The 25,418-nt window shown below is 39.9% G+C and overlaps 1 protein-coding gene across 3 annotated transcripts in view; it reads left to right on the top strand.

Moving 5' to 3' along the window:
- The first annotated feature begins 763 nt into the window (after window positions 1–763).
- The window catches only part of GLCCI1 (glucocorticoid induced 1), a 53,551-nt gene continuing 28,896 nt past the window's right edge, over window positions 764–25,418 (top strand). For all 3 annotated transcript variants that reach the window (XM_084223336.1, XM_084223335.1, XM_084223337.1), the window contains exons 1-2: window positions 764–1,314; window positions 20,318–20,469. In XM_084223336.1, coding sequence (XP_084079462.1) covers window positions 870–1,314; window positions 20,318–20,469 — 597 coding nt within the window. In that variant the 5' untranslated portion in view covers window positions 764–869. The remainder of the gene's footprint in view (window positions 1,315–20,317; window positions 20,470–25,418) is intronic.

Here is a 25,418-nt window from a genome sequence, read left to right as displayed (position 1 = left end):
AGGGACAGCGCAAGCCCTGGTCCAGAGCACTGTCTCTCCTGAGTCAGTGTTAAGTCGGCACCCCGTAAAGTTCACTTTGAACTCAGAAGCACGTCCCGGCACCTCACCCAGCGCACCCGGGGCCGCTCTCCCACCGCTCCCCCGACGGGCACGGCATCCCAGCGCGGCCGAGCCCGCCCCCGCCGCCGCCACATCCCACTTCCCCCGGCCCGCCTCTCCGCCGCCGCCACACCCCCGCCGCGCCGCCCGCTCCCATTGGCTGAGAGCGGCGAGCGACAGGGCTCCTGGCCAATGGGACCCGCGCTGGTGCCGCGGTGGCGCCCAATGGGCTCGCGCGCCCGCCACCCCTGCCCGTCGCGGCCGGGCGCTGGGGCTGCGCGGTGCCATTCGGAGGGCGGGCGGCGTGGGGAACGGATGGTGCTGGTAGCGGCTCCCGGGCGCCGGCGGGGGCAGGAGCAAGAGCTGGCTGCGAGCGCCTCCCCCCCTCCCCATCGTTCCCGCACCGGCTGCTTGTCCCCTCGTCGTGCTCTGCCGCCGACCGCTCTGAGCCGGCAGCGCTGTACGATGTGAGCGGCCGTTGGGCTCGGCAGCGCCCCCGGTGCTCTCGACGCTGGGGCGGGCAGCGATGGCCAGAGCCTGGCGTGGAAGCAGCAGCCGCCGTCGCCGATAGGAAGCGCCGGGGGCAGCTGGGCAGGCGGCGCGGAGACTCCCCAGGGCCGTGCAGCGCTTGTCCCGCCCCGCCCCCTCCCTCTTCCCTCCCCTCCTCCTCCTCTTCCCGCGGCCGGTGCATGCGGGGCGCTGGGGGCCGAGCTCGGGTCCCTCGCAGCCACCGGAGCGAGTGACCCGCGGGGGTCTTGCGCATCCCCGCTATGTCCTCGTCCAGCTCCTCGCAAACCCCCCCGTCCCACCACCAGCCCCCGCCGCAGAGGATGAGGCGCGGCGCCGCCGGGTCCCCTACCGCCGGCACGGCCGGGGGCCCCGGTAACGGCGCCGGGGGAGGCTCGGCGGGGACCAGCCGGCTGCTCCAGCCTATCCGAGCGACCGTCCCGTACCAGCTCCTGCGGGGCAACCAGCACAGCCCGACCCGCTCCCCATCCGCCTCGGTGGGCAGCAACACGGGGCCGGGGGGCGGCGGGGGTCGCGGCGGAGGCAGCCCCCCACCGCCGCCCAGCGCGACGCCGCCGCTGGCGGCGGGCGGCGGCGGAGCGGAGCCGGGCAGGGTGAAGGGCAGGCAGCGGCGGTCGCCGGAGAGCGGCGGCAGCAGGAGGAGCGGCTCACCTGAGAGACGGAGCCCCAGTTCCCCGGTGTACAGAGGTAAAGCACCGGGAGAAAGCCGGTCTCGTTTCCCTGCCCCGCGGGAGTGCTGGCCGGGCCGGGGCCGCCCAGGCTCCGGGCAACCCGGGCTCTGCTTTCCGCTGCTGGGCTGCGCCCTGCCTTCCTCCCGGGCCGGCGGGGGTGGGACACCGCGGGACTCCCGGCCCGACGGGAGGAGCGCCGCCGGAGCCTTAGGGAGCGGGTCGGGGGGCGAGGGCGAGCCTTAAATCCCTCGCCCCCGGGGCAGGTGTCGTGCCCGGGTTTGGTTTGCCGGGAAGCGGGGGGAAAAGCGCTTCGTCCCGCCGCCCTGCCCCGCAATGGGGGGAGGCGACGCCTGAAATGTCATCCTCCTTCTCGGGCAAGGTGAGAATCCTGCCTAGGAAAAACACCCCCGCGCCGGCCTTGGGAGGAGCGGCGCGGGGGCCCCAGGGGCCGCCGGCGGCTCCCCTCTCCTCCCCGGGCGGAGGAGCAGCCGGGGGCTCCGACGGCGCTGCGCTTGCCGCTTCTACCCTTGGCCTCGGGCTCTGGCAGCGGAGGTGTGCAATAGGGAAACGAGCCTAAAATTAACCCACTTCCCTGTCTCCAGCTGTAACTATCTAGTAGGGGTGCTAATGAGTTAGATTTCTATCTGGGGTGTCACAACCCAGTTCTGAAGTGTGTATTAAAATCAAGCCTCAAATGCTCTTCCTTTCTGCAGAGCTCGGTTTCCTTAAAGACTTGCATTTTTGTAAGATCATAGGTTAAAAGATGTGATGTTTCCAAGCACGGGCTCCAAAACAAGGAAATTCCCATATTGAGGTGCTTAAAAACAAGTCTGTCTCCTTGTGATACTTAGTACTGAATCCTTGGGACTGTAGAAAACTCGGCCAAACAAAACCCACTTCAAACCAACCCCCGTGTAGCCAAAATAGGCCTGTAAAGTTTAAAATGTAAAATTGATTCCCAGCAAGTCCAACTTAACCTGCGTCAGGTTGTCTGTTAAATTACTGAATGTGTTAAAGTGGCAGTGGCCATCTTACCTCCCCCGCTCTCTTCTACCTTCCCCATCACTTGTGCAGTTGAATGAATTGGACTAAATGCACTTTTTATGTTGTCCTGCTGTAGCTATCAGGTGTCACACATCATCTCTTTCTGGGAATGCTTTCTGTGGTTCGATACCACTTGCTTTTTCTGTCCCTTCCATAAGTCTTAACTGTGTGTGATTTCTGTGGCAGATTGTGGTCTGTGTTGGGTGCCAGCGTGTGTTGTAGCAGTGGAGTCTTACCTTCTTTCCTCTTCGGTTTTTATGTGTAGTAAACCCTTGCTGTCTGTAGTATTTGCAACTTGGGCAGATCTGTCATCAGAATTGTCCTACGTTGGGGCAGCATTTTACAAATGAGCAAAATGTCACTGCCAGTTACAAATGGAGTTAATTTGCCCTATGTATCTGCTTATGCAGATGACCTAATTGATTGTGTTATAATCTGACCAGAGATACTTTGTAATGTATTTTTCAAAAAGAGTCTATTTCTGCAGAGGGTTTTGCGTGCTTGAAAATGGAACTGAGCTTCTGTGGTTTTGATTCATTCAAGCTCTATTTAAAATTTTAAAGATCATATTTTTCTGACTGCATGGAGCACTAAATGTCGATTTCCCTTTTGCCTCTTAAACCTTTTGAAAATGCTAATGGGAAACTAGGAAAAACCAAAATATCTGTGCGTGTATGAGTAGTCATAGTGCTGACGATGAGCAGTAAATTATTTAATTATGGGAACCCGGAGGAAAACATTGTAGTGGTGCAGTGTATAAAGCCTACGCTTAAGGTGTATTGAAGAGGGAGAAATATGGGCAGTTACCTGCAAGCCAGAAAAATACTGCAAAGCTGTGAAGTACTTCATTAATGCATATGATTTTTTTTGTTGGAGGGGAAATTTTAATTTTAGAAAGTGGTTTCAGTCTTCTTCATCTGTGAGCTATTTTAGCCTTAATAAATCAGACTATAAATTAGTACTGAATGACTTTTCTGTCATTAAACTTGTTTGAGCTTGCCTCCTGGTGAACTGCGTCACAGAGCTTGATTTGGTTTGATGAGTGCAGTGTATAAAATCATAAATGGTCCGTCGAGAAATGCACCCTGTAATCTGTATGCACTGCAAAGAATTCGTTCCCCCTCCTCCAGGTCAAGCCAGCTGCTGCTGCAGAAGCTGACATCCTTTAGCAAATCCTGAATGAATGAATGAAAACAACGTGATCGCCCTAATAATGACCACAATTGCACACGTCAACAGCTTTATTTTACTGAAATACAGGCACCATTTTCTAGCGGGCGAGAGTAATAAGATACTCTATTTCTTCAGTCTTGCAAATGAAAAAAGGTTACCAAACCTCCCCTTCGTCTGCCCCTCCACCCCCCCCAAAACTAGAGGTGTTTTTACACAATTTGGAATATAGTTCCATGCCATGGGACAGTATTTTGTCTTTGTTTCTCTGGTTGTTCCCAGCATTTTAGTAAATGATGTGTGGACATTAAAGACATGTTTGTAGTCTGTATGGTGATAACAGTATATAGAAAATTGATTGCTGAGCTGGAGGACTACTGCAGTAATAGTGGAGGACTTGAAAAAAAAATTTAATGTTCCATTTTCAGACATGGACCACTTTGCTGTGGCTTGTTAAACAATGCTACTCCAGCTATTTATAGTTGTTATCAGTATGCAAGTCTTGGGGAAGTGGCTTGATTAAGTTTTTTTGTCAGTTTTTCAAAGCCAGTTCCCACTGCTGTAAAATGTGAGCTTAGGCTCTAGGTTTAATCCTGTTGTTTTTCTCACCAGTGCAGGAGATGTGTTTGTCTTTGGCTCTGCAGTCTGACTTGGATTGTTTCACAAATATGCTTGTTCTGGAAACTGCTTATGATTCTGATGAATAGATGTTATTCTCTTAAGACACCTGTCCCTTCCCCACCTCCTTTCAGCCTTTTTCAGTATAGATGCCTTCAACATGCTATCCTGCTAAGCCATTTTGTGTGGATATTTTAGTGATTTGCTAGAGGTTCCTTTATGAAGGAGATTTCTGTGCAAACACTCCAGCTTTGAGCCTCTACAGGTCAGAGCAACTACCACTGCAGGCACTGACATCACTGCTACATGAATGAAAGCAGCATGGTCTGTTTTTTCTCCCATCACCATGTTTTCTACCCCTTCTTTCTAGTACACTGTCAAGGTTTTGTTTCTGTAGCAACACCCTGTGTTTTTAGGACTGAAACTTCCAATAATATGATATTTTCTTTTAAGCAAATTTGAGGACTTTTAGTTGTTAGGAAGCCATCAATGTCAGTAGCACTATTAGGTTAGTACTGTTGCTGAATGAGTGAGAAATCATGAATTTACATATATATTTTTAAGGTGCTAAAAAAAGAGGGGAAAACCTGATATCATAGGATAAATCTGCAATGTGCAAGTCTCCGCCTTTCCTCTGTCTTGAAATGTGTTTATTCCTTACTAGTAGATATTTTTTATAGTGTGTGTTCATGTTTTGGAGAGCTGGCAGTGGAAAAAGTGTCTGGTTGAATGTAACAACACGTGGTTTTCTTAGAGGGAATATATCTGTTAGATCTCTGAGTGCATAAAAGTAATGTCAACAGAATCTGAAGCTGTGTGGTTTATGACAAAGGATATTCTGGTAATAATCCAAAAAAGCCAAACCCTTGGACATGTCAAATAAAACTTGCTATTGCCTGTGGACACATCTTTTAAAGAAGAAAAAAACTTGTTTTCCTCCTTGCCTTACCTGGATAAAATCAGTGGTGTCTGCTGTTATGTAAAGTAGCTTGTATAAATATGAAGTGGGTTTCCTGTTTAGTTTCTTTTTTTCATGATACATTAATATTTTGTATACAAGGAGGGTGTAAATTACTTCTATGATTCAAACTCAACACTGCTCTCACCAAATGCTTTGATTTTTAGTTTTAACTCTAGTGGCACTGTAATACTATGCCTCATATTTTTCTAACTTTCACTTACACATTTTATAGAACAAACTTTTTGCCATTCCATTTCCAAATGTGAAAGACAAACCTTAGTTTTTAAGGACACATGAAAAATACTGTGATCAGTTTGGCTGTTAAAGGTTCCCAGCGTCTTTTACTTCCCAAAATAACTCCTGAAGATTTGCCAACATGAGTGAGAGAAAGGAATTACAAAAGATGCAAAACAACTGCATAACCCAGTCCAGTGTAAGAAGTATATATATCTGGTTTTAGGCTATTGGGATTAGGAGTGGAGTAAAACAAACAATATTGTTGATCTCTAGACTTGTAAGGGATATCAATATTAAAAAAACACCCAAAATGTGTACTTCAAAAGGTAGAACTATTTTAATATCCTGGATTCATACCATCCAATATTTTGGCATCATAAGCATTTATATCAGAGATCAAGAAGATCTTGCCTTTATTTCTAGCAAATGTAGGTAAGGAAGTAATTTTTGTGACACTTCCTATTTCCTGATCCCTGAATAATGCAGTATTCCCATAATTGTATGGCCAAAACAGTTTTGCTCTGGCTTTGTCCCTCTCGCTTCCCAAAATAGCTTTCATTGGAATATAATATGATGACATAGAAGACCCTGGCTAAATTTGATCCAGTTGCCCTGAACTCAGAGCCTTTTTAGTTACATGTTTTAACAGGACTGTAAATGAGAATGGTGTATTAAATGTCTTTAATAAATAATGCTTTATAAAACAAATTAATTGACCTTCTTTCAGGTGTTAAACTGCAAGAAGAAAAAATAGGAAGGTATTTTCTCTGTTGAACTTGAATAGTGCTGTAGCAAGGCATTAGCTTTGAAGACAGAGCATTCCTGTTTCATAGAAAAGAAAAAAACTAACTTAAAAAATGTATGATTATACCTGTTTTAAATCACTACTTGGCCTTTAATTCTTATTCTTTGGACATAAGCAAGTATTTGTGTGTTACGTATGGCCAAACTGAAGTTACTTGCCAACATCTGTGCATAGTAAAACAGTAGTAAAATACTGAAGTTTGGTTTCTGAAATTCATGGTTCCTGTATTTTGTTGTTTTCTTTCCCATGGCAGTGGAGTGAATGAAGGTTTTTAAAATGTATTTTAAAATGCAGGGAAGGTAGATCACTGGAGTGTATCTTAGAATCTTACAAAAAAGGCAGTGTTCACCGAGTCTACACTGCTATATTGCAAAATTTCACAGTGGAAAGCCAATTATTTTTAAAATAGGTTTTGTGCTAGTGCTCTATATCATGATGAAAAAAATAATAAAAATAACTGATGCAGTAATTCTGAAGTTTCAGTTAAGTCTAGACTTGAAATCAGTAGTTGTAACAATGCAAAATGTATTGGAAATAGAGTATATGCTCCTCAGTGTTGCAGTATAAGTGAATATCTGCAATACATTTTAAGTGGTACTCTACCAGTTGATTAATTATCTTCCTTTTTTAACCTTCCAGGTTAAAAAAAGATAATACTTTTTTTAACCTGCAGTGAAAAATGAAAGTTCCTGTTGAAATCAGTTGACAGTTCAGTAGAGAACAGTGTTGCCAGCACTTGACAAAATAGGTAGTTCTTCATGGATTTCTCATATATTCTTGGGAAGTTGTTAAAATAGTAGAGTTTAAACATCAACTAGGATTTTTAAATAAATTTCTTTTATTAATGAAAAAAATGACCCTGTCTTAAACATTCATAACTGGAAAATTGTGCTCAAGTATTTTACTGTCAATGATCATCATCTTGCTTTAGTGTTAGAATTTAAATGGATGCTTATGTTAGTCTTTCAGGGCTGCCTCCTTTTGTAGTGCTTAAACAATGGCTTAAGGCACTTTCAGGCAAGTAAAATATTATTTACATCTCATCATTAGAATACATCACAGCAACTTGTCAGTCTGAGAGTATGACCTTTTCCTTTGTGTCTCCATTTTTAAGGTTTGGGTTATTGCAAAATGAAAAGCATCGGAGATCAGGGTGAAGGAAAATGGGTGTTTGTACTTAATAATCAAATTCTGAATAACAATTTTGAATGTATATTCACTTCCCCAAAATTAGATAGTCTTTCAGTTATGCTTTAATTTTTTCCCATCTGATGTGACTCTGAAGCTCATCCCTACCATACAACTAGCTTTGAATTGGAGATTTAAATGCTGAGGTGCAGAAAGGGATCAGAGACTTCTGCAGTATGGATAGCACACAGAGCATCATGACCCAGTGTGTGATAGCAATCCTTTGGAGTGGTGAGTCGGGCTCTCCGGTTCTTACCTTTTTGAAGCTGAGGTGGCGTCCACGGAAGCCTTCATCCATGGCTGAAACTGAAAAACATGCTCTCAGGAACTCTTCCCTGCTCTCCCAGCTGTGGGAGTCTGGGCTTAGGACCAGAGCTGTTCTGTTACATGGCCCCCTTGGATTGTCTGGTGGTAACTTTGCTCCCACAATGTCTCCTGTTAGGACTGGGGAAGGCATGGAGCTCCTGGAAGCCTGTTTTGGAAGGAAGCATGGGCAGGCCAAGTGTGGCTGTGTTGAGGAGTGCCCTCAGCCTGCTGGCTCAGGCCCTGTAATACCATCTCTGCCCTGGGTGTGTTCATTTCACTTCTCCTCCTTTGGTATATGCACTTCCTAGCTGCTGCTGATTTCCTGCCAAACTATTCACCCCGTTAGATTAGTTTTCTCTGACAGGGAGAAAAAGCACCCAGAAGGTGTGAGTGTCTGCACACAAGCTATGACAGTTTTCTGCACAAAAAAATTGTAAATGGGGGATTAACCTAAACAGTTTGGTTTAGGTCAGTGAAGATGGTTGTGATGGGAGGTTTTCATTTTTTGTAGTAGTAGATCTCTTAATTAGCTTTCCATATTAGATATTGTTGCTTTGCAGATTGCATATACTTCCCAGGAGGTCATGAAATGTTGTGAGCTTGAGTTTTGAAACCTTAATGCAAAGTAATGTGTGGTTAGGCTTCCTTACTTAGTGTTGCGTATGCCCCAGTGAGAAATGATGCCACTGATGGTGTTTATAGGACTTGACTTTCACTGTTGCTAGTGTTAAATTGAGGAGTAGCTGTTTGCAATGGATATTGTCCTTACATGAGTGAATGACAGCATTGGTTCTTACATGCTGTTTATTTTGCACAACTTGAAACTAGCTTTACCCTAGCTTTAACTATGCATCATTTCCTCTTTAGGAAGAAAGTGTCTTGTATTTTGCTCACAAGAGCAATAGGTAGTAGTTCTGTCATGGTTTTTGGATAATCTCATATCCTCTCTGGAGTATTTTCTTCTCAATCTGCTGAGAGATAGCCTAAACAAGAATAGTAAATTAAGTGTCTCATTCCTTGAACAATGCTAGTCACCTGTTTGAAGAAGGCTACCTTAGCCTCCTTTCCTATGCCCTTAACACCAGGCATCAGGCAGTGTTGTAAACACACTTCTGAACTTCAGGAATTAATAATTATTTCTGACTGTCAGGCCATTGCAAGCTGACTGTCATTCATACTTGAATTTGAAACGAATTTCTGTAGCTAAATTAATTTTAATGTTATATAATAATATAAATCTGTCTTTTAGAAATATTTTCTGTAACAGTAGTTACTCAGTTGTGAACTGATTAAATATATGGCAATGTGAGTATTGTTTTATTATGTGCCTTTTAATCTCAGGTGTTTTGATGTACCATGCCTATTCTGGAGTTCTCAAAGAAATAATTAGTAAAGGTTGGCTAACTGGATTACCTGGGTTTCTGTTACATTTTTTAAAAGTCTTCATAGTTAGAAAAAAAACCCCAACATTTTAATATAGGTGCTTAGGCTGCAGTACAAAAATAAAAATATCAAAACTCTAATAATAATTGTTTGACATTTGTCAGCATTAGGAGACCAAGCTATCTTATGGAAATAACGTGTTCTTACCAGGAAACAAGTTTTTGTTATTCAGTGTTCAATTACTACCTAATTCAATTAATTGTAGTCTGAAGAAATTACCCTGTAAATACAAACACCACTTCAAATTATGCCATGAAGTCAGAAGTTGGCTATTAGGGAGCAGATGACCTAAGTGGAGATATACAGTCCCAGGTTTGTGAATATGTATGATGTAGCTCTCGGGGATAACAGTGCAGTTGCTTTTCTTAGATGAAATGCTGTATCCATTTTGGATCAGAAATGATGCTGGATAAACCTTGAAAATTTTGTGCTGTGTTCCCATAACTCAGGCTACAGAGAGACAGCGTGGAGGAGCCAGCTTTACAAGAGCTATGAATTTCTGTTGATATTTAACATGATCCCAGTACCACTCTTTCTGCATGCCATGGCAGAGCTCCCTAGCCTGGTAGGACGAGAAGATGGTGGTGGCCATAGTAGTTACCTCAGTGGTGCTGTCTGGGCTCTGGAAAGGCTGGGTGAGTCCAGTGCTCACACATGGAGTCCAGTTCATATGGAGTCAGCTAGTCAGTCGTTCTGGAATCTGGAGCCCCTGGAAAGTACATTATGAAAACCAAGTTGCTTTGCAGCTTTGACTCTGTGAGCTAGGTGTTACACCTCCATATTCTACATATATTATTCTAAGTCTTTGTTGTATGTGATGTCTTAACTTTCTGCTTTTCAAAGCAATGGAGAGTTGAGCTGCTCGCTGAAAGTTAAACCCAGATTTACACTGTGTCCCGGAACAGACTTTGACCAGTGTGACTCTAAAAATACCAGCTAACTGCTGAAGAATGCAGAATGAGACTTAGGTTTACACAGTAGCTGGGAAGCTGCCAGGTTAAAGGAGAAGCTGTCTTCACAGAAGTAAATTTCTGTTCAAGGTCTTAAAATCTTCATTCTTAACTGATAGCTGTGTTTGCTTAATTGTGGCAATTGATAGTGGAATACCACACTTCCTTTTGCTCATACTCTGATTCCTCTGCTGTTTCAACTTCAGTGGCTCCTTTGTTATACCTGATAACCTGCCTGGAATAATTATCTTTGCAATGTTTTCTTCACCCACAAAGAAACCATAAAATACATTTGAAATACTTTCTGTTCTTTTCAAAGGGAGCATGGAAAAGGCTTAATCTGGAAGAGAAAAATTTCTCATGGGCAAAAATGTGGTTAACTCATGTATGTTTAAAAGTAATATGTATTTGAGAAATCTCCATACAAGGAACTGACTGCAGACACATACTCAGTGTAGGATATTGTCCACGTGGAAGATCCAAATAGACTTGGTTGTTGCTATAGAAAGAGAGGCTCATTCTTTCAAAACAAATTGTTTAGCAAAGTGTGCAGTACATACATTATTTAAAATATTTTGTGAATCTGTTGTGTAGATCTACCTTAATTTCTTCCAAAGAAGAAACTAGGCTATTCAGATGGTTGGAGGCACATGATTTTTCTTTAGTGGTGTGTATAGCCTTTAATATAAAGTTGAAGGATACAGGGAGATCTTTTGACTGCAAGATTATAGTAGAAATTTAGACTGGCCACATTGAAGATAGGAATTACCAACTGTAACAACTCAAAATTTCGGAGAAGCAGAAGAAATGGGTGTGCTGACACTGTACATGAAAGAAATGTTAGATCTAGCCTTTGTTTACTCATGCAAATTTGCATGCGTATACAGCAAAAGAAGAAAATCCTACATAGAGGTTTGTTTAAAACTCATGCATCTGGAGTCAAGTTTTGGATTTCAGAAGGAAGTAGTTTGAAAATTTGTCTGAACGGGCTTGCTCTGCTTTGAACAACAAAGAATCTGTATTAATGAAAAATGTTAATACTATTGGAGTCTTTCAAACATCAGAAAAGTTCAAGGATGTGATCTGATTGCATGGACACCAGGAAAAGGCTGCTAGGAATAAACAGAGCGCCTGCAAGAAACAGCAGGAAGAACTGAGGAAAGAATGTCATGTTACCAATCAAAAGGTGAACCTTAGCTGAGAATTGTTAAAACGTGAACAGGCTCGGACTTTGTGTGCTTTAAGAGAGATAATAGAAACATGCAGATTGAAAAATGAGGAAAAACTTGTAACCAGTTGGTATGAAGAAAAAAAGATCTGAGAATGATCTGAGTCTGATGGGCTAGAATGTATGGTTTCAAAGGCAGCTCCAAGCAATAGTAGCTAGTCTTAGAGGAAATGGCACAGATATTTATTCAATGATTGGCACTCACCAGAAACAAGTCTAAGAAATCACTCTCCATGAAGACAGTGTTTTTTAACCCAGAAAGATTAAAAAAAGCCCAAATTGTAAGGGACAAGGATAATTTAGAATTAGGAATTACCAAGACTGTGATAAATACAGATTGCATATTTCAGTAAAGTCAATTCAGAGATCTCCATTGCAGGATTCTAGAAAAGCCTACTCATAAATTGACATTTACCTTCAAATTTCTGAGGCAGTCTTGTGACATCATTAGAGAATAGATACCTCCTGAGTATAGCAGGTACATCAGCAATGCTGATGTTTTAAAAATGTGAAAAACATTGTGTCTAGTTCTAAAATATGGAGAACTACTGGTGGAACTTCAGAAGAAATTGGAAGGGATGGTGGAAACCAGGGAGAATGTTAAAGTGCAAAATGAGCTTTCCAAGTGGTGTCATGCTAACCTGGTCATTTTGATAAGAAAACTGATCTCCTAGACGGGAAGTAGATCGTATCTGTTTAGGCAAATTTTGAAATTAGGGTGATGAAACCATTGATGAATATTGAGAGGTTTAATTAGTACACAGGAAGATTATGCAAGAAGAGTTTAAGAGCCATGGGAATTGAAGTAATAAGTTTAAAAAATTAGATTTAAAGGTGAAAATCAGAAGTTAATGTATGTGGGGTTGTACTCTATCAGAGTATCTTTCCCTCACAGGAGGAGCATCTTATTTGAAAATTCTGGAAGGTGGAGTTGGGTGATGGTGAGATCTCTGAACTGCTAACATGAAGTAACTGAAAAACTTCTGGGCGCAGGTCTGGTCTTATATGAAGAACTCTTGGCCACACAGGGGCTGCTGAGGCATTAAATGGTGTACTGCACACTCTTTTCATGCTCCACAGTTCAAGAAAGGTAAAGTCAAACTGGAGCTGACTCAGAGAAGGACTCACAGGTTAGGAGTTTAACTGTGTGATTCTAAAAAAATCTGAATAAAAATACACTTGCTTTGTCAGAATCCAGGTGAGCAAGGAAGGGAATGAGCGGGTGGATTGGATTGACAATGTAAATATTTATATAGTAAACTGTAAGAAGGCCTGAAACCATCAGGAAAAGAAAAGTTCCTGGGTTATTTTTCCAGTAGGAATTGTGATGACAAAAAGCTGCTGTAAGACTGACTGTACTCTGATTTGAAGTGATTATGTGTTTTGTCAGTGATAGATGCAAAGTGGGATCCAGATTTAGGAAGTTGTTTCTAGTCTTTGTTTCTATGTCTTAACTGGAACTGATAATGGAAAGATAATTTATTTAATCATCAAAGTTGAGCACTCTCATCTAGGCAATCAGTTTTAATCTTGTTTTACATTTCTATTTTCAGTTGTTTTTTTTTTTCCCAGAAAAATATATTATTGTTGTTTAGTATAATTTGCTCTAGCTAGGAGAATGCTTTCTATTTCTAATAATTGGTGATCATTATGATGGCATTGTATAGCCTCTGTGCATTGATTACAGTTCTTTGTGAATTTTGATTATGGAAATGTTGAGTTGTGCCTTCTGATTCGTTTTATTCATTGTTATGTCCAGCTGCATTTTGATGGAAAGAAGAATTAGATTAAAGGTTTACAAAACCTTCACTTTCTTGTTAAATTTTAAGTATTGTCTTTATAACAGCAGCAACAAAAAATCCCTTCAGAGTCATCAAGTTTATTTGAAAAAAGTGTTCTTTAGTTACTGAATCAACAGCATGGGTTTATATTGACCCCAAGCACCCCAAGCTTTAGTTATGTTCTTGGTTCCCAGTTTTGTTCTCAATATTTGATACATAGACTAGATGATTCAGCAGATCTAAATTAATGAACTAAAAGGAAGGAGATTCTCTGTATCTGCTGAAGTCTCCAACAGTTAATGGATGGTTGTTTCAGTGTGCTTTTTCCCAAGTACTTGGCTGCTGAGTTCCTATCAAATGTGTCTTAACTTTGTAGTACAAACACTTTATTGAATGATACTAAGTTTAGGTATTTGTGTAGTATTCAAATTTGAAGTAATAATCTTACAAAGGAAAATATATTCTAAAAACGTGGAATACATAAAAATATGAAGGTTTGGAAATAGTGCTTTTTACCTACATGTCATCCTGTTAGAAGAGTGCAAGTGTATAGGCTACATCTGTTGAACAAAGCAGGCTTTTGTGACATGAGATCCTACAGGTCCTATACATGCCAGCAGTAATCCTTGTTAGAAGAATAGTTTAGCTTTAGCGGGCTGAAACTTTCTGCCATATGGTTTGTTTACTTTTCTTATGGAGGTTAGAGCGTTCTTTCTGTGTTTGATCTCTAAGGATAATGTTGATTTTAAAGAGGTGAGTTTTGCTGTGGACAAAATCTGACTTCTGAAACATATTCATAATCACATTTTACCTGTAGCTCTGGTTGGGGGGGAGTAAGGGACATGAGTCAGAGACCTTGCTTCAACGCACATGCATAGGCAACCAGGACTTTCAGTCAACTGCAGGTCCAGTGAAATATGCCTTACAAATTCACCCATGTGTTCTACTTCCTCTGGTGTCCACACTAGCCCTGCCACTGTGCCATCCATAATGGCTAGGTGTCCTTGAGAGTCTTGCATGAAACCTCCGTTATGGAAGGAAATGCCTGTGGGTTGGATTCAGTGACTAACCAGATCTCTTCCCTTTTTAGATGACTTAGTGATACCTATAAAAGATAACTCAATATGGTGGATTCCCAAATCCTGTACTGTGGGTCAGTGTGTGTGTAAAATGTTCCTTTGAAGGAACAAGTTGGTCTTGTCTTATGTTGTTTTCCCAGTATAGGTGATATCCTGTCTTGATAGGCTTCTGTTTCTTGCAGGTCAGTCTGAATTCTCATAAGCCTTGTCAGGTAAAAAACCAAATCAGCCCTGACTACCAGACTCTAAAATGATCTGTGTGGAAGACTGGCTCCCCTCTTGTTTTTTTTTTTTTTTTTCTTCCTGAAGAATTCTGGGTGTAGAAAGCATATGATTCATGGACCTGGATCTCTGAAAAGATCTTCACTGTCAAGAAGTAGCCTGCTTTCTGCTTGTTCGGGTTTTGTTGTTGGAGCCTTGGTTAGATTATGGTGCTGCTCTGTGCTGCCTTTATTTTTTCCTTCAGTTAGGATGATGAGAGGAAATTAGAGTGGATTTTGTCTGTCTCTTTAGGGTAGTAACTTCAGAATGTCAATCCTCTTCATTTTTAGTCATTCTCTCTTGTGATTTTTAAAGATAGAAACTGGGGAATAATTTCTGAAGTTGATACAACTGAACCAAAACCAGTGTGGTGCACATAATGAAAACAAGGAGCTGAATGAAAGTACTTCAGAGATGTGTCGGAAAGTAACTTAAAAAGACAAGCACACTACTGCCTTTTAAATGTTTGAAAATGCTAGTATTTTGTTTTGTTTTAAGCTATTAAAGAGATTAGGCTATTTAATTTGAAATTATGAAGGAAGAGTGCAGTAATTTAATGTTTTTTCTTTTCAATTACATAAAAGGGTGCTGTGGGGTTTTTTTAAGATCCTATTTAAAATCCTATTTTTTGTTATTTTGTATGAGCAGTAAGTACATGGCAAACAGCATGTTCTTTGTTGCTCTGCACCTTTCTGAACTGTTAATGCAGTCATGCAGCCATTTAGCAGATTGGGTCAGAAGCAAGTCTGTCAGTCACTGGGAAATGTCTTTGAGCCAATAGATCTCTTTACTTCTCTGGAGTAAAACTTCAGGGGACCCCAAATCCCTTGTTAATCTTTTTCATGAGAGATTTTGGCTCCAGTTACAAGAGAAAAGCCTTCTTGAGAATGAAGATTGAAATATTTTTTTAGAGTGGCCTCTAAATCCCCATTATTCAATCTTTTTCCTGGGAAAGTCATAGAGACAAGTTCCGCAAATTAAACACGCACCAGTTTGACCATCTACCTACGTAACCAGAGCAGGAGAGACCAATCAGATGTACATTCAGCTGTCAGTACCCTGTCACTACATACGTGCTTCAAAAGCAAGCAGAAAAACTCAAACAAACGTCCCTTGACCAGACTCTTCAGAGACAGGGTCCTCTTGAATCCGGGAGTCTGCTTTTATGGTACTCAGGGAATCACTGTCCAAAGTAACCAAGAGCAAAGGTATCCCTTTTTCATGCTTTTACAAGGTGTAACAGGAGAGGGGACTTTTAATTAGGTATAGGACAGTCATCAGTAGCTGCTGTGGGAAATGTGACTTAAGTGATGTCAGGCCATCATTCACTGTGGGTCACCATTCTTCAATATTCAGCTTTCCATTTCTAGTTTTTGATTTTCTAGACTGCATTCCCACATAATTCATTATTTAAGAAGCACTCACACAGGCACTTCTGCATCTCTTTGGGTTAGTAGATTGTTGTAAATTTGTTGTCAGATCTGATAGGAATGTCTTAGAAATATCTGATGCTATTTTATGGTGGTATACGCAGTCTCTGAATATCCTTTGGGCCAGACTATTTGAACTCTGACTTTGTGGCTCTTGAAAAGAGTCTTAAGCAGACTGGGATATCCATCATAGTGAGTTTTCCCAAGAGTATTTTTGGAGAAAAAAATTCTTTTGAAGTTAGTATTTATTTCCTAGATAAAATCTGAAATTCTTCAGGAATGGATGAGTCCTAAGCTTGAGGCTCATTTCATGAGTAGCTTGTGGCCAGAAGGTTGTGCAGGGTGCTAGCAACTAAACTGAAGAGAAACATCTCATGGAAGTTATTGGGGAATTTAATACTGATATTTCATGGTCTCAAGTTAATAGTTAAAGAACTTCCAAGAAACGAAATTAAGAAATTACTGCAAGAATGTTGTCTAACATTTTGGCAGGACAGTGTCACAATTAGCTGATATCAAAAGTGAGATGACAGTACTAGTTTTGGAGAAGAATGAATTTTATTTTCATTTAATGTTTTTCACTCAGTTTGAGAGGAGTCTGTGTTATCTGCGATTCTCAGGATAATTTTAGTCCTTTAAAATCAGCTATATCTATGCAAGTACATGAGTGGAAAAGTTCTGGCCAAATTTTAACTGGATTTGCTAACTGTTGAAAGAAACATGGGAAGAAAAGATGTTGACAGATGAGCTCTGGTGGATTGAGCTGAACCAGTTTTTTTACTGCTACCAATGCTAGCTGTCAGTCCTGCTGTTCTGTTGCAGGTGATTTTCCTCATTGCACATGTGGCACAAAGCTATTTAAGCTAAAAATGGACGGTGAACATGGCTTTCAGATTATGTGCAGGTTAGCTGCCTCTGTCCTAGATGGGAATGCAAGCTCTTCATTTTAGAGCTGCAGCAGATGGTTTTATTTGAGCCCCCTGTCCTTTCCAAAAGAGCTGTCGTGTTAGGCTCTTACTGAATTACATTTTGCTATCAGAGAAATGGAAACCTTTTTTCAGTCAGTCTAGGTGGTATAACTAGAATTCTCTTTGCTCTCAATGCAGCATGCAGAATCATGATTTCATGCAGGTTATTTTAGTTGATTCCTGCTGGGAGGTAGGATCATGCCAAATTTTGCCAGCTGTAGTATTCAGGTGGACCATTGTGTCACTTTGTGTAACATTCATAACTAGAATGGTGTAGCAATTTGTCCTAAATCCATGCCATTAAAACTTGTGGCATATTTTAAGTAACACATACAATCACAGAATATTCTGAGTTGGGACTCACAAGGATCATAAGAGTCTCACTCTTAAGAGAACACCTATACAGGGATCAGACCTACAACCTGGGCATTATTATCATCATGCTCTAATTAACCAAGCTATTCTCAGTGGTCATGAGGTATTTTGCCTTGCTGCAAGCATATGTTTTGCTTTTCTTATTTCTAGATAACTTCCTCAGGTAATGTTACACTGCTTAAGTGCTGTGATCTTAAGTTTGCTTATTCTGGAGGTAGGGCTGATTTTCATATGTGTTCACTAAAACAACAGAATCCTTTGACTTACTGCTGCAGTAAAATCCATTCATACCCTTGGGATATTGTCCGATGAGTTTTACTCTGAAACTTGGATAAAATCAGTCTGTAATTTTACTGATTTCTTAATATTGTTGAAGCCTTTCTGAAAGCTGAATTCTGTTGGCTATCTTCAGGAGGTGTTGAAGCACTTCAGCTATTTTGATTCTCTGAGAAAACTGGAGCATGAAGTTTCCAACCAAAGAAAGTGATTTGGGCTGGAGAAGGGTATTCATTATAGTAGCATCAACATTCCATTGATAATGAAAATTTGGGAAGAAGTGTTTTGTAGTAGCTTCCTAGAGTAGTGGGAAGCCAGATGTATGATGAGGTGAGAAAAGCAAGATTAAGAAATAAACCCTGAGAGCAGTTCTAATATTGAGAAAACTACTTAAGCTGATCTGATCTGCCCCTGTTGGGTCCAGTACAGTGATGCTGTCCAAGGCATCCCATCATGTCTGGATACATTACTATACAAGACACTTTGTCAAATGGTAATTTGCAAAAGTACCTTCAAATGTCATGCTTTTAGATCCCTTCTCCTTTATTTTTTATGTTCTAATGATACATCATAAGAGGTGAGGAACCAAAACTGTTATTGAACAGATCACAGGGCTGCTGCTCTTCCAGCTCTCCTGGTGTTTTCTGTCCATTAAGTTGCGCCAACTCTGCTGTAATGAGTAAAACCCTGTGCTTACGACTTTAGGGGGTGCACTTTAGTTTTCATTATGTTTAACTCATTGAATTATTTTGCCAGGTGAATTGACACATCTGTCTGTGCATGCCATCTCAAAGGAGATGAAAGGAGTGCAGATGATGGTGGCATAGGGATGGCAATAAATCCATCTCAAAAGAGATGGAAGGAGCACAGACAACAGTGGAATAGGGATGACATTAAATTAGCATTAACTTGAATTGATTTATGCAGTTGAGAAGTGGTTTATTTGCTTAATTCAGCGAAACATTGATCAATAGTAGGGACTTTGCAAACAACATCTTGAACTTTTTCTTCTCTCAGCTTTAAGGCTTGACAATGTCTTGCAGTCCGTTTCCAAGATGCCCATGGAAAAACAAAACAAGTAATTTTTGGTGGTGTTGGTTTCTCTTCAGTTTTAATGGCATTATTTTAGTTATTAATGTTGGGATTTCTGTTGCATTTCCTCTGTGTGTAGAACAAGTTACAAACCTTAACTAATTGTCTGGTTGTATATATTTTGTTGTGTCTTTTGGGCTTGTGTTTTCTTGAGTTTAGTCCTTACTTCCTCATCTTCAAACATTATCTTGTGCATTGTTTCTGACTTGTTTTAAAAGGTGTTTTTTGAGAAACATTCAAAACTCGGGCTGAGAGAGTAGCATAGTGCCACAGCATGACAGGGAAGGTTGGAAGAATTCTTAGTAGCTTTTTACCCATTAGGTACACTTGTGTTTCAGTGCAAATGTAAGCACTACTTTAATTTTGAAGTTTGCCACCTCTGTTTTGGATTTCAGACTTCTTTACTTTTAATAGTTCAAGGCTCTTTCTTAAAATGCAGATTTTTCACAATTGGAATCCTATAAGGATAGATCTGTTAGAAATGGCAGGGATTTGATTTATAGATAATGCAGTCAGAATAATTATAGTATAAAAGTTAGCATGATACATTACATCGTGTCAAATTCACAGCATTATTTAGAACCCTTCACCTAAAATGAGTAGCTAATGCTGTGTTTCAGCAGGTCTATATATCTGTCTAAAATGGTCTGTTTTAACATTGTCTTCATATATCATACTATAACCATACTGTATTAATGCAAGCTATACCCTGATTGTGCTGAATGCTGTATATCACATTGATGATGGGCTCTGCCTTTTGAGATCCATCAGTTCTAGGTGATACACAAATAGAAAATACTTGTGAAGGCCAGTGGCCATGTTTGGACTCAGAAGTGGGCCAGCAGGTCTGCTCTCATGTTCTGAGCAGTCAGTAGGCTTTTGGTGGGTCAGATCAATGCATGGCACGTGATTAACTTGGAAGTTATCTCACTTGTGAATTTCTTTTAGTAGGGATGAGCAGAACAGACAGTAGCTGCCATGTAGGGCTTAGGTTGGCTAATGTGAAGTCTAGAAAATGAGTATATGAAGTAATTTTGCCTAAAGGATAAAGCAGACAAAGATAATCCAGAGAGCATGCCATAAAATTCTGTTCTTTCCCACATCAATCTCGTGAATCACCCTGCACTTTGCTCTCCAAATGAAATGCAAGAAAAAGTGTTCCATGATCTGGGTGTATGGCGAGAAAAGTACAGGGAGGAGTTGAGGGCTGCAGGCACAATGATGAGTGAAAACAAACAAGGCAGCTGCTCTGAGCAGCACTCTGTCAGAGGGAAAGATGGAATCACACTCTCAGCTTGCTAAGGCCTGCAGCGGGATCTTGTAAATAATATGGAATTGATTTAAATTATGAAATAATATGGAAAAGAGGATATGCATCCTCCTAACAACCACAATTTTTCTCATTATTTGTATTAAAGTATTTGGAAAGCTAAGCAAGCTGACCTAAAAAGTGCTATGCTATATTTTCTATTTCTGCATGTCTGGCTTTCCTGAGTTGCATCATCACTGTATTTAAATTTGCTTGGTGTTTTTTGCTGATGAAAATACGTAACATAAGTAGCCCAGACCTTTGTGGATACGAACACCTTAAGCATTGGGGTTTTTGTAACTGTTACATTTTCCCTTTTCTATTTGTTTTTCTTTTTTGTCTGATGTATTTGCTTTGATGTGACAGCATTCTTTTCAGCTTGGCATTTAGACAAAGGTTTCTGATGTGTTCTTGCCATTGTGTGTCATAGCTAGCTTTTAACATTTCACATCAAATTTAGCCTGACTTTTTTGTTGATTTTGTTCTGGTTTTCTACAGTGGACAGGCCAAAATCCCAGCAAATCAGAACTTCTGGTACCATAAGGCGAACTTCTTCTTTGGACACAATAACAGGACCTTACCTCACAGGACAGTGGCCACGTGATCCCCATGTACACTACCCTTCATGTATGAAAGATAAATCTACTCAGGTAAAAGCAGTAAAACAAGACAACAGAGATGTTTCATATAATTGATGTCTACTCAATTTAATTCTGAGGAAATGTGGATTCACTTAATTTTATTAGAAATATGAAATCCTAAAATAAGTTACAGTAGTCTTTTTTAATCTTTGCCAATGCAGTAACATGGTATGCGAGGATAATATTTTTATGGTTTTAGAAAACAGTTGTTAAAAATAATTTTCTCAATGTGGACAGTTCTGTTGAGGCTAAATAAGTAGATATCAATCTCAGCCTTGTATCTGGTTTATTTTGAAGCTGCTATATGCAAAATTGTGCTGAGTGTTATTTAAGAAAAAGCGTCCATATAACACTGGCTGGCAAAGTAAGAGATTTTACTAAATCATGGTAATAAATCTGTCAGTCTCAAAAACTGTGTGTTTGTCTGTGTGTGGGGGATTGAGGGAAGGCCACTGAGGTTATTCATGGCCTGATACTCTTGTGATAGCCTTGGATTCTCTTCAGGGCTCTGTCCTTAGTAGGACACTCTGGCAGGTAGGTTGCTGGGGCATTCTACTGTTCCAGTGCTCTTTGACTAGAAAGGTGAATGTTCTTTCTTGCCTGCTTCCTCCTTGTGCTGGAGCTTGTTGCCTGCAAAGATGATCACTGTCAGACAGATTAAAAATACATAATTCTAACCACCCCTCCCCAATTATTATCAAAGGAGCTGCATTATTTTTTCCAGCAGTGCTTTTGAGGTTTGGAATAAGCCATCTGAGTTTGTCTTCCAAACTAAACTGGAAACTAGAAGAAACTAACTCTCTTTAGTTGTAGTTTCAGTCTAACAGGCCATGTAGGTTTAGTTTTTAAATTAGTTGTTTATTTCTTGTGCCACGATCCTGATCCATAGTTATCATGGGTCTTGAAATAGATTCTACGATTCTAGTCTTTTGTGTAATACTGAGTTTCTCAGGACAAGTTAGAATGTATATAGAAGTTTCCTCATCTCTAAAATATGGTGTTATGCAGCACAGTAAGCCCTTTGATGGGGTAAAGATAAGCACAGAATGCTTAGAAAAGGAAAAAAAATGGGTCTGTATGTTTCAGAAATCTTACTTAATGGATTTGAGAAACTGATGATTAAAATGTTCCAAGAAAATTTTTAGAAACTGTAATGAGGATCCTTTGGAGAAGGCTGTCTTCATGTCCTGCTTATTTTGAAATGAGACAGTAAGTTTTAGCCAAAAGACAGCAGTCATATTTACTGTCACAAAAGATCTACTTAAAAAGCCCTTAATCCTGGATTTATTTTCAAGATGCCTTCTTTTCACAATACTATGGCTTTAAAGTCTTTCTGTTTTGAAAGCTTTGTAGTTACTGTATTTCTCAACCCCTCTTTTAAAATGCATATCCATATCAATCTCTACAAATACCCTTATGAATAGAAAATTTAGAATATTTAAACATTCAGAAACAAACATTTTCACTAGTTACAGAAAAGATAAACAAACTGTTCTATAAATATTTCAGCTCCAAGTATTTGGCAGTAAAATTGCTTTCCTAGTGAGCTCAAGTAAGTGTTCAGGTTATGTGAACGTTTGACTGCCTCCCTTTGCCTCATTCAGAAACTAAAAATGAAATTCTGCCTTTTCAGTGTAATCAAGTATAAAAGAGAGGAAAAGCATGCTGTTGTCATTCCAGAATGAAGTGTTATTTCAAAGGGGTAGGAGCAGGGAGATCTCAAGGTTTGCATTTGTGGATATCTTCGAGTATGGAATTCTATTAGCTGTCTTTTTATTCAAACTGTGCCAGACTCAACCATTTATCAATGCTTAAGTTGAGTCACTGCTTGGGACTATGGATATGTAAAATGGAACAAGCATATTGATATGCACCGTGATTTCCAGCTGGAGGCTTTTTTGTTTTGGGGTTTTTTTTTGTTTACTTGTTTTGGTTTTGGTTTTTTTTTTGGGGGGGGGGAGGGGATGTTTGTTTTTTTTTTTTCCCAAATAAAATGCTCCCTAGAGAGGCTTGAAGATGATCATAAAATGTTGTCTTATGGTTTGGTGTGTGTTGGGGTTTTTGTTGTTTGAGCTCTCTGAAGTATATCTAATTTCAAGAACTGAGGATGAGTTCTAAGGCATTGATAGGATGCATGCATAGCAAATTAAGTTAAAAAGAAGTTAATGAAAATCAATAAACCATTTTTCTGTATGAGCATGTTTCATTGGAGAATGTTATCTCTTGTTTTACTTCTGAATTCAAGAACAATGCTGTCAGTATAACTTACATTGTAGGTGGAATAATTATTTCTCTTTCAAGGGTATATTTTTTCCTAATTAAATTTTAACCTAAAATTCAAATTTTTTGCGGTTTTGTTAACGTGATGATTATGGCTGTTCCAAGTTTCTTGGAATTCTTGTTTTTTAAAAAAGGGAGAGTTTCTGGTCTTCACGGTGATCAGATGAACCTTTAATGAGCTTTATTCCTAGTCCTTGTTTCTACTTTAATTCTTTCAACTTGTATAATACTCATGAATAAAATATTTCCTTCATAATAACAGAAGGGAGGGAACAGAATTCTGCTTGGTTTAGTTTGTCATATCTTGGAGAATAGGAACTACAGTTCATATTTCTGTGTCCCTCCACTTGCCCCAAGTGTTTTGACTGAAAGTATAGAAGAGAAGTAGTTGCTTTTGGAAAAATGCAAAACAGTAGCACTGCATTGTGGTATTTGTACAGTTCAGTATTTCTCAGAATTCTGTATGTACATTTGCGTGGGTATATGTGCATATGCATGCAACTAGCTGATCTTTAAGGAGCAGCACATTTTGGATAGTCAGAGGGATGCAATTTTATTTAGTAGTGTTTTAAGTATTTCAGAAATGCAGGTAAACTTCCTATTATAAGTTGTTACTTGTGTTGATATATTTTGTAATTCCCTTCCTGAGTTTGTCCCATTGTCCTACTTTCCTCTCCTTTTGTAAAATCTGAACTTTTCATTAAGGTAATTGAAAACTCGGTATAATCCCTTTCCTCATTTTTTCTGTCTCTTTTGGGAGCACTAATGGAACAATTTTGTACACCACTTCTTTATGCTTCATCATTTAAGTATTTCCCCCTTCATAGCGTAAAGAACAACTCAATGTTGAAATGGCTGTGTCTAACCTTGGAATCTTCAGAAACATTTGGATAATCGTCAAAGTTAATAAATATAATTATTTGGCAGCAGCTAAGTAATTTAAAAGATATTTATAAAATTAAAAAAGAGAGATTAAAAAGAAACATGATGTCATAACAAAAGTTAAAGTTTGTCATGGAGTCTTTCTCAATCTAAATAATACAAAGAAATGAGCAAATGGCCTAGTGGCATTTCATTACTTAGGCACATCCTGCAATACTGGAATCCAGTTTTTCTCATTGTATATGGCAATTAGGTATGGAACAAATGAAACTGAAGAAAGTTTGCAAAATGTCTTTCAGAATTTTTATTTCTCTCTAACCTAGAGAATAGTGCAGAGTTTCTAGGCTAAAATATGTTTTTCTTATGGGTAGGTCAAGGCTTTAATATAGCTAGCTCTCATTTGGCACTTCTTTTCTTCTGGGTAAATTTTTTTTGCTGTCATATTAATAGACATAAACAAAGAGGCTCAATTCCATGACACTTTTTTACTGGTGTATTAGTTATAATTGATTTTTTGGGATATTTTAATGATGTATATTGGCAGAAAGGACAGGGAATAAGATACATTGTAGAGCTGTGAATTTGTCATTCTAACTTCACCTGTCTGATGTTTGAGTCATCATCTATAGTCAAATTGACTTCTAACTCCTTAGGTAATTTCTCTTTGTAAACTTTCTAGATGGCCTTTGAATGCTTTAGAAATACCTGGAAACACATCAGTTTTTATCTTCTAGTGCTGCCATTGGGGTTTTTTTTTTGAATGTGTAAGTTCTTCAAAAACATGATGCTTCCCCTGTAAAGCATAGACATATGTAGATATTCCAGAATGCAGGCTGGACGTAGTAATTGGAATGAAGGGCTGGCAATAAAGATGAGATACTTAAGGTAATACAGGCTTATTGTAGGTTTAGGTAGGTTGGTATGCTTTGCAGTCATTCTGATCCAAGTGGAAAGAGTGTAGCTGTATGTCCCTGGCATGGATGGAAAAGCAAGGCAGGGTTACCAAACGTGTTGGAAGAAGTGCTGATCTCCACAAGGCCAGGTGAATTAGGACTATGGTAATTGTGATTTGCATGAAGACTGAAGAGGGCAAACAGATGTGGCATTCTGAGCATGTCCTGTCCCACGTGTCAGCTGAAATGGACCACAAACCTTAACATCTTAAAAACAAGGGATCCATGTCTTGTAGGTGCAGCATGCATTATCTAGTGTTTTCAAGGATCACCCCCTAAAATCTTAGTATGGCCTTGCAGGACTAATCCCTCTTCATGAAGTTCAGTGCATCACTTCTGTGATGCTCTGTAATGTTACCAGTTTCAGAGATAGGGCCTGACATCTCTTATTGTGGGAGGTACTCTTACTCTGTCTCTGACTTGAAGTGCAGAAACTGTGGTTTAGGTTGTGATTCAGAAATTTTTCTTCTAATACAATTCTGAATTACATTCTGGCTTTAATATTATTTTTTTTCACATGTTTAACACTTCAGAAGTACACTTGCAGCTTCAAATGAAGGCTTCCATTGATAAGCTTGTTTTGTGGAAGTTGTAAATAAGATGAGAAAACAATTTCCATGAAATGTGACAGATCGTGGGTGCAACACACCCCCATCTTATTTGTGATCTAAATGACAGCATTTAAGTGAGATATGAGGTGTTCATACATATGCTAAACTTAAAAAAGCAGAATTTCTGTGTGAATACAACAAGTCTGGGGTGCCTCTGTTTGTTTTTTAAAAGCTTTTGCTTGAATACAAAGATTGTTGTTACAAACTCAAAATTATTCCTCATATAATGTGG

This window comes from Fringilla coelebs (assembly GCF_963513975.1).
Source record: "Fringilla coelebs genome assembly, chromosome: 1".
Lineage (NCBI taxonomy): Eukaryota > Metazoa > Chordata > Aves > Passeriformes > Fringillidae > Fringilla > Fringilla coelebs.
Note: the sequence above shows the minus strand (reverse complement) of the source record. Positions and strands in the feature narration are given on the sequence as shown.